The sequence below is a fragment of the Syngnathoides biaculeatus genome, chromosome 12 (assembly GCF_019802595.1).
Source record: "Syngnathoides biaculeatus isolate LvHL_M chromosome 12, ASM1980259v1, whole genome shotgun sequence".
Taxonomy (NCBI): domain Eukaryota; kingdom Metazoa; phylum Chordata; class Actinopteri; order Syngnathiformes; family Syngnathidae; genus Syngnathoides; species Syngnathoides biaculeatus.
Window position 1 is genome coordinate 21,054,451 of NC_084651.1, and position 9,645 is coordinate 21,064,095.

Consider the following 9,645-nt stretch of genomic DNA (forward strand, 5'->3'; position numbering starts at 1 on the left):
TATTTTTGCTTGAGTCATATTTTTCTAAAGTAACCATGTGGAAGTAAATTATATGTGCCACCAGGATTTGCATTAAAAATGGCACTGAAAATTTTGTTGTAAAATTCACATTATTTCAAAGTGATCACATTTTCACAAGCTGTATTTCAGTTTACTTTTCGATGTTAAAAATTTCAATCTTTAAAATTCAAATGACATTTTCAGTCTCCTGAGATTCAATTGGCTACAACAAACCAGCCAATCCAGTTACGTTGTCTTAGTCACGTGACGTCACATACTAAGAAAGCGTAACTGGATTGGCTAGGTTGTTGGGTTCTGACCCGAAGTAACTGCCTTCTTGGCACTGAATTTAGACGGTGAATTTCAGAATTCCAAATTGTAGCCAGTTGAATCTCAGGAGACTAAAAATATTGTTTGAATCTTTAAAAGGTTGAATTTTTTTATATTGCAAATTTGTTAACATTGAAAAATTAAACTGAAATACAGCTACTGAAAATGTGACCACTTTGAAATAATGTGAATTTTACAACAAATTTTTCAGTGCCATTTTTTTATTAAAATCCTGTTTATATATATATATATAAACCCTCTCTGATCCCATCTGGTGCCTCTAATTTGATTTTTAAGAAACCCCTGTGCCTAAGGAAAAACAACCAATGAGAGATGCAAGGATGCAGTTTCTGATACAATTAGGTCACCAGCACACACCTGTAAAAATAAAACTTCAACGATAACATAAGTGTTTTAACAACACCTAACTCTGTTGCAAATAAACTTCAGGAGTGAGGGCAGGTACTAGTGAAGTGAGACTACATTCAAATCGTCTGTTTTTTTCAAAAACTACAAATCCCGCTTTAAGTGTAGTTTATTTATTTTCCTTGCATTGTTATAATAGTTTGAGGACCTCTACAGCATAGACAGTTCCAGCCACTGGGAAGAAAAACACAAGCAGGGGGAAAAAACATTATTCTCAATATGTAGTATTTTCCCTCCACCACCAGGTGCAAGCCTCTTACCTCCATGTAGCTCAACTCTATCACACCAGAACCATTGTCCAGGCTCTTGAATGCAGCTGTTAGGAAGGAAAGATGTGAGAACTGAACAAAGCAATTTAAATTCATAAATATTATACTGCACACAGTATATGGTAGTGTTTTGACAATTTGAGTGAAGAGACTCACTGAAAAGTGATTCTAAACGGATAAGGCAGCACACAAAGTTGTCAAAGTCAATGGTGTAGCTTGGTTCTCTGTAGCGCGCCACAATGATCTGGTGCAGCGGGTTGTTGAGTGAGAAACCTGCAAAAAAAACGTGACGTGGTCAAATAAAAGCAAAATGAAAAGAACTTCACCTCCCACGAAGTACACACATGCCCAAACCTATGGCAAGCAGGATACAATACATATTTACTCGTACTTTATGTAGCGCCACGTTTTTTTCCCCCAACGGACTCACCAGCGACTTCTACTGCCGACCGCATCTCAGAAGAACTCATGCAGCCGCTGTTGTCGGCATCTTTTTCTCTGTAAATGTCCTAATGGTAGAACCCAACAGTCCGTTATCTGCAACCAACATTCTAACTAAATATGTCACCAGACAAAACATTAGCGAGTAAAATTTTATATTGACACTGAAGAGCAGGTTTAACATCTTAATAGTCTGATTTTAGTTGTCATTTTTCTAATTTCCCATGAGCGCCTTTTGTGACGATTCGATGGACTGTAGTTGAACACCCCAGTCCAGATTTGTCAAGGCAGAATTTATAAATGTGGCTAGTTAATATTTTAAAGAGTGAATGAAGATGATATGTGATGGAAAAGAAAAAAAAGGGTATTACCAAAAACCTTTCAATCTTCGTCCACAGAATCTTAAACTCCACCAGGCCTAGCTTGCCACTTCCATCTTTCTTTGAAGAGATCGTTAAAGTTCATTGACCAACCTAAGTCAGATTGAAAACAGTTCTGTGGATGTTAATGGAGCTTTTGCTGGGACTTCTGCCACCCTCCCACCAAAGCGATGGAAAAACCAGCCAGACGAACTTTATAAATTCAACACTGCTAAACACGAAGGATACATCCAGCAGGTTGACCATGTTGCGGCACGTGGTCAGGCTGAACCCGTCGGTTTTGATGTCACTTCCTGAAAATGGAAAATGCTCACGTTTTTGGTGGATCAGATGGAGGTATTTGTGCATACGGAATCAGCTGGGAAAAAAAAGTCTCTTACGGTTTACCACCACTTTGTTGAGAATTCTCTGCAGCTCATATGCAGAAATCTCCACATCCTAAGAATCAGATGAAAAGTCGATAGGTAATCATTTATCCAATGAATGAACATCAACATACAAAACTTCAAGATGAAACATTAAAGCACTGATGACTCACATGTCCTGCAAGCTGTCCAAACAGTCTCTTGAATCTGTCATCAATATTGCCTTCATCTATGTCCATCTAAGGATTGGTAAAAATTGACTGTAAACTTTTCAACTTTTTTTTTTTTAACCAGTTGCATGGGAGCAAAATGATTTATTTTACCTGTTCAACATGGCAGTCAATTGGATCATCAATCTCTCTAGAGGGAGGCCATTGTTTTAGTTAAATCTGTGATTACCCATTGAGTGATATTTTTTCCCCAAAAGGTTTTGTACGTACTGAAATTCCGCCGGTTTCTCAGAGAACACCCGCAGATAAAAATCCCCGTTCTTGTTGGGCTCAAAGGTGGAGGGAATGATGAGGTACTCCCCCGGGGGCAGGTGGTGACGGCTGCACACTTCTCGGAGGTTGATGAAGGTTTCGGAGCGTGCAGCTGAACGGTTCATTAAGAAGAAATTTTTCTTCAGGTGCACTTGACTGGCGCCATGGTACTGGAAAGTCAGACACACGTAGAAAAATCACATGACGATAGCTCAACGGGGTTTGGCATGAAAATGTAACACTGCTGCAACCTTTCCTACAAATGTAGTGCAAATACTCCCAACAAACAAAGTGGCTGCTTTTGGATTTTTTTTTTTTTTCCGGTTGACCTTAGAGACATACGACTGAAAACATGTTATCTGGTCTTGGGAGCTAAGCAGGGTTGACCCTAGTTAGGACTTGAAGGGGACAGACATCTTGGAAGTACCAGATGCTGTGTAATGTTTTTTTTTCTTTTTTTTTTTCCTGGGTGGCACAGTGAATGACTGGTCACCACATCTACCTCAGTATTTTGAGGGCTCGGGTTCAAATCTGCCCTCGCCAATGTCGACCTTGCATGTTTTCTCTGAGTACTCTGGTTTTCTTCCCACAGCCTCCAAAACATGCATGGTGGGTTAAGTGAAGACTTAAATGTCTGGAGGTGTGAATGTGTGTGTTTTTTTTTTTAAGTATGTGCCCTGTGATTGGCTGGCAACCATTTAAGGTTGTACCCCGCCTCTTGGCCAGAGTTTTGCTGGGATAGGCTCCAGCACGTCTGCGACCCTTATGAGGATAATTGGTACAATGATTAAGATGGATGATGTACTTCTTTTTTTTCTGCTCATACCTCCTCAGGCAGCTGGAAAAAAAAGACAAAAACAATTCACTTAAAAAAAAATTTGGATAATGACTTGCGGGGTGTAGTTTATTTTGACTTCTAGTACTTGTCACCTCGTAGACAAGGAAGCCAATGGTCTCCATGTCCTCCCCCATTTTTCTCCTGCGACGCTTGTTCTTCTGCATCAATCCCACAATGAATGTGCAGCCGTCCTCTCCATTATAGGGGTCATCGTCCACTTTGTCCAGTTTTATGACAAACTGAGGATTTGTCCAGAAGGTATCTAAGCAAAGGTACAGCTACACTCTTTAGCTACCCCAAAAACCTTTACTTTGACTTAACGATTTGTAAATCAAAACAAGGAGAAAGAACAAAGTACAAGTTACTGTCAAGTACTTGGATAGTTCCTGCAGCCACCGGCAGAAACACCGATTCTCCACGTTTCTTCAAACTCTGTCTCCGCCCACTTCCTGTACTCCGATGTGAGGGCATCAGGTGTGATGTTGCAGATCTCCAGACGGGAATACTCTCGCAGGAAGTCCGAAAATGACATCCTGTTGGGAAGCAGTGAGAAGACCAGCACCAAGAGGGAGATGCAAAGTCACATACTGCAAGTCATCTTAATGAAAGAAGCAGTATCCAAATATATGAACAGCCACACAAGATATTGAAATCCTGAAATAATAGGAGCAAATTTCTGAAAGCAACAGAGTAGCACCTTGTGCCTTGCTTTTCTCTCACCTCCTGTTTCAAATGTCTTACATCCTGGCCGTAGCCAGCCGGAAGGTGTCCGAAATTGAGGATGTGGCAATTTGATTTCTTCTCAAATTGATCTTTGTGTATGTAGTTAAGCGACAAAGTGATGTGTGATACTTTTTTAGGCAGCCTCAGGCTATCCGCATTTCCTATTTCACTTCCTGTACGGAGTGTGAGAGGGACTGATTACCAAAACTCCCCATCTTCGCTGCGGTTGGTCAGCCTCTGGCGGTCATCATGGCTCACATATTTCCACTCAGAGGAACTAGAAGAATTATATGAAGGGGTTGAGCGTGGAAATCAGTGCTTTTCATAGTATAGATTCAAGTTTGCCATCAACATTTAGCAAAGTAAACACAACAGCCAACTCTAATGAATAGGCAGTAATTAGTCAATTGGTGAGGATCAGAGGTTCTTACCTGGATATAGTTTTCAACTATATTTTAGGTTTACATTTTTTTTTGGGGGGGGGGGGTGTTTTACTTTATTTTATTTAACCTTTATTTATCCTTTTGATGGTAATTGAGAACAAATTCTTATTTGCAATGCTGACCTGGACAACAGCAAAATATTTCCTTGCAAGCGTTCTTTCGTCATATTGCCGAAATAAACCTCATTTTATAGGGGGAATCCAGAGCTCTGCATGAACAATGTATCCAATAAGTCATGTAATATGTACCCTATTTTGACAATGTGATGTTCAATCCTCTCTCATTTAATAGTGTTTTGAGAAGATTTTTAATTGACATTTACGAATTTTCAGGGCCATTTTCATAAGTCACATGATCTACGTAGGCGTACGTGATGTGTACCGTGCCGTTCCAAACGTTAGCCTTGGACGCTGAAGCTAGGCTTAAGGCCTCCACCACCACGAAGCTCGGCTAAAGGCCTCCGCCACCTGAAAGTTCGTCTCGCGGCCCGCCGCCTGAAAGCTCGGCTCGCGGCCCGCCGCCGGAGCTCGCTCATCAGACTGCGCGTCATTCCTGTCTGAAGAACCATCCACGGCTGCTGGCCCGGAGCTCCCGAAGGCCTTTGTTTACGCACTTATGTCATGCGTAGGCCTCCGAGTAGTCAGACTCCGCGTCATTCCGCCCGAAGAACCTCCGAATATGCAACATTAATTACAGTCACTGGTTCAAATCTATATGGAAGTATTCCTCCGTCTTCCCGATCAACCAATACTGCTATTTCTTCATCAGATGAGGATAAATCCGAGAAATCACCACTGGGCATAAAGGGTGTCCCACGTAATTGAGCATTTGGAACGGCACGTTACACGTCACATCCGCCCACGTAGGTCATGTGACTCGCGAAAATGGCAACGCCCCTGAAAATTCTTAATTATCAATAAAAATGTTCTCAAAACACTACTAAATGAGAGAGGATTTAACGTCACATTGTCAAAATAGGGTACATATTACATGACCTATTGGATATACTGTTCATGCAAAGCACTGGATTTCCCCTTTAAATATATACCAGAATTTGCATTTTGCATATGATATTCTGTAGATTGTGGTTTTAAGAAGCCTCTCTCTTACTACTCACTTGTCACTCCAGGCTCCATTCCACTCCACCTGCCCCCATGGATTTCTGATTCTGATCAGCTCTTCAGTGCCTCCCCTGTAACTCACCTGACACATCAGACACAGTTCCACATTTTCTCGGGTTCCTTTGCTATTTGATCAACTTTATTTTGTTTCTGAACCATAACCAATTGTACTAGATTGAGTCTTTACCTGCTCAGCACCTGTGACAGAGTAGGCGTGGCCCTTCACCAGCTTGCGGCGTGTCACAGCTTCTGAGTCGGCTGCACTGGTGATCTGAGGTGGAGAGAGGTGTACGCAAAAATAGGAACAGATAGTGACCGATGTAAGTGCAGCAAAAAGCTCAAACTGACATCGATTGAGCATCCCAGAAGGGAGCCTCTGTCCAGGGCCTTCCTTATGATATTGAAGAGGTAAGGATCAGCGTTGGATAGGTCATGTCTCTCAGCAATGCCTCCAGTGAAGTCCTCGAAGCCTTCAGTGGTGCTTCCTCCGGCGAGAGCCTCGTAGCATCCATTTAATCTGGAGCGGAGAAATTGGAAACAAACTGTGTAAAAGGAATACAAACATAGACCAGGACACAAATAATTGTAAATGTATCTTTAGTACTTGGCGTAGGCCTTCTCCAGCAGGGCGCTCCAAAACTCAGATCCTTCTTCTGAGTGGACAAATAGCAGTTCTCCATCTCTCGTGGGTAAGCGGTCATCGACCACCACATCCACCCAGTCGCCAAACTGCCAGAACTGAAAAGGCCAGAGCATCCTGTCTAGCTGCTTGTTTGCTTGTTAGGAAGATATTCTGGACTGGTTCTTTTGATTCCCTCCTGGCTGGCTATGTTCTGATCTAGTTCAATTCATACCCTGGGTTGGTTCAGTTATTACCTAACCGTAGTCGTAATCAAGTTTATCTCCTTAGGCACAGGGAAGATTTCACCCTAGGGTGAGGATACAGTAAGTGAGGTAGGTGCATTTAGGACATATTTTGGGCTACTATAGTTTATGGGTACATTTTAGACAGACCTAATTTACACTCTGGCAATTGGCCATATTGTTGGCTAGCCATTAGCTGATTGCCATCTTCAAGGTATCCCACGGTTTAGTCCAGGATCCGATTACAGCAACACTGTCAATTGGGAGCAATTAGCTTTGTTTTGTGGGGAAGAGGGGGTGCTGCAATATGAGTGGCTGCTTGCGAAGATGAGACTGTCATGGGTCAAACAATCAGGCTCTTCGATTTTAATGGGGGGGGGGGGGGGCGTAGTGTACAAACACACACAGGCAGAGACACAAACACACTTGTAAGTAACGAAATGAGTGATACCAACAGAAAAAGGAGACAGCTGAATTTGATTGACAATACAAATTCTGGGGAAAAAGATGTCTGTAAAGGTTCCACCGTGTCTAATGGAACTGTTGCTAACAGAACTTTATGAGAGAATCCTCACCAAAATGAGGCAGAAGATTTCCAGAAAGACAGAACAAACCGGATCAGCTCCTCAAAGCTTGAGGCACTTAATGATTTTCATTGCCAAATTTAACTGCAGTCAAGTTATCGAGATTCTAGGTTTTTTTTTTCTTTTGTTTCCACATAGTTCAACTTGTGATTTGCTAAGTATTTATTTATTAGGACCGAACATGAAATATTATTAATGTGAGAAATATTCTAGATTCCATTTAAATAATAATGTTAATAATGTTCAGGAGAAAAGAAGTTGTATTGATTCAACCAAATATTCAAATGAATAGATATTAGAGCTGGAATTTAAATACTGGGGTATTTTTCCTTAATGGGATTGTCCTGTCAGAATCTGACACGGGGACATTTAAAGTTCCATTTTAGCACAGCTTTGTTTAAGAACTGTATTACCGTCGGATCACTTTCCACTCTCAAAGTGCTTCAATAGTATGAAAACTCCTTTTTGCGCAATTTATGCAAAACCACACTTTTCAAGGCTTCCAACAGTTTTTTTTTTTTTAATGAAATTTGCTTCCCATCAGTCCGAGCAATTCTGTTTAATCCAGTTCCTTCATTTAGCGAGCCAAGATCTTACGTGTGCGTTGCCGTGTGGTCGGTGTACCAGGAAATCATACACTGATAAAGGTTCCGCAAAGTTTAGAACAAAAAATGTGACTACCTAATACAAATCTCCTTAATGCACATTAATTGACTTCAAAATATGTGTGTACTGCACCTCAAAATGAAAGATTCCAGCGTAGTTCTCATCAAAGCTTTGGTCATGTGGTACAACACGAGACAAAATTTGCTTGTTGAGTGTCAAAGAGGCAATTGCCGCCAAGAGCCAGCAGTCACCTAAACGCAAAATTGATAATTTTAATATCAAGAAGGCTCCGCTGCCAATGATGTTGCGTTTTCATACAGTACATATGTCTTAGTTCGACCAGTTTGTCTCCTATTGTCTTTCACCTGAGGTGCTCCCCACACAGCCCCACCCAAATGTTCCCATTGTTCCAGGCATGGTGGAGACAGAGAGATTCTTGGCAAATAGATCGCTCAACATATTTTGGACTGAAACAGCTAATGTCAGCGCACACTGCACAGGCATTTACTAGCTCAAGATGTTTTTTTTTTTAAGATCAATCCAAGCAGTATTACTCTTAATATTACAGACAAAAGGGGGAAGAGAACCCCAGCATTTACAAGCATGCAAAGTATTTATTTGAGGAATTCTGAATGATGTGTGTTGGTGTTTTAGTGTTCTCGTCTCACCAAGTGCTCCCTGACAAATATCTGTCCTGGCAGCGTCTTCCAGAATAAATTTTGGATTGGAGACAATTTCCTAAGAAGAAGAAGTTTATTGTTAACATGTGGAATAGCAGAACCAGGTCATGGGGTATGTCGATTTTTTGCAGTTAGATTGCATTCGTATAAAAGCAAATATACTTGGTAGCAAGCCAGAAAAAGCAGTGTTTTGACATTTAGTCAGCTGGTCAAAACCAGTGACTATTAATCATGTCATTATATTAATGCTTTATGTAACGTTATATAAATGCCCATAAAAAATATGTGTGTGAAACCCAGGCATATGTAAAATATGCAAGCAACTGTTTGTGTACCCACCTTTGGTCTCAACCACTCGATGCCTCGAACTTTATAGGAACCGGGTCCAAGCTCATTGAAGCCCAAAGACGCTGGTAGCGGCTCAAAACTTTCATCCTCAAATAGGCGTCCTCTCTCCAGACAGCTTCGCTTCAGAGTCTCATAGTCCTGGTTTAAGTAAGGCACTGCGTGAGCGTTGGTTCCAATGCCTTGCAATTTGTCTCGGTTGTGCTGTACCCTAATTACAATCCCAGACATTTTCAATGCGTTCTCAGGTGCCGCGACTGTCTGGAAAGTGACTGCATGTCTGAGGTGTGTGTCTACATAATAGTAGTTGGTAACGCAGGTGAGGCCACGCCCTTGTTTATCATGCCAGAGAAGCAGACGCTCTTTGCATAGAACTCGTGCACTTACGTCACCGAAATCACGTGACTGGCCATATTGCAGGTGTGACGGTCAGAGCGCTCTCCCGTGCTGAAGTCTCCTTGTGATTAATGCGCATGCGTTACTAACAGGGAAACTCTGGGTACATAGTAGAGGCCTACTGGGAAGTCCCCCGGTCTCATAGCTCCCCGTCTTCTACATAGATGGAGCTAACATACATTATATCCTAACCCTAACTTAACCGTATAACAAAAGTTGATTAAAAAAATATACACATATATGTACGTTCACTGTGTTCATCTTTCTGAGACGCCCATAGGGGACATGAACACTCGGCAACAAGTTGTCAATGGCACATGTTGAGGCATGGATGGGGATCTTTCAGATTGGC

At 41.6% G+C, this 9,645-nt stretch overlaps 1 protein-coding gene across 2 annotated transcripts; it reads right to left on the reverse strand.

Annotated features, from left to right (window-relative positions):
- Positions 1-597: 597 nt before the first annotated feature.
- Positions 598-9,256, reverse strand: LOC133509944 (calpain-2 catalytic subunit-like). Of its 2 annotated transcripts, XM_061837490.1 has the most exons (21): positions 8,892-9,256; positions 8,541-8,610; positions 8,005-8,123; positions 6,423-6,556; positions 6,167-6,335; positions 6,006-6,089; positions 5,815-5,900; positions 4,457-4,531; positions 3,907-4,064; positions 3,624-3,793; positions 3,520-3,531; positions 2,652-2,863; positions 2,535-2,571; positions 2,385-2,450; positions 2,227-2,284; positions 2,075-2,139; positions 1,838-1,906; positions 1,456-1,534; positions 1,182-1,298; positions 1,017-1,072; positions 598-930 (listed from the first exon to the last, which is right to left on the reverse strand). In XM_061837490.1, exons 1-21 carry the CDS (start codon positions 9,126-9,128, stop codon positions 907-909), a joined length of 2,097 nt encoding a protein of 698 aa, XP_061693474.1. In that variant the 5' UTR covers positions 9,129-9,256; the 3' UTR covers positions 598-906. The 2 variants fall into 2 exon arrangements, with proteins under 2 accessions (XP_061693474.1, XP_061693475.1); XM_061837491.1 differs by lacking the exon at positions 3,520-3,531.
- Between the last annotated feature and the right edge of the window lie 389 nt (positions 9,257-9,645).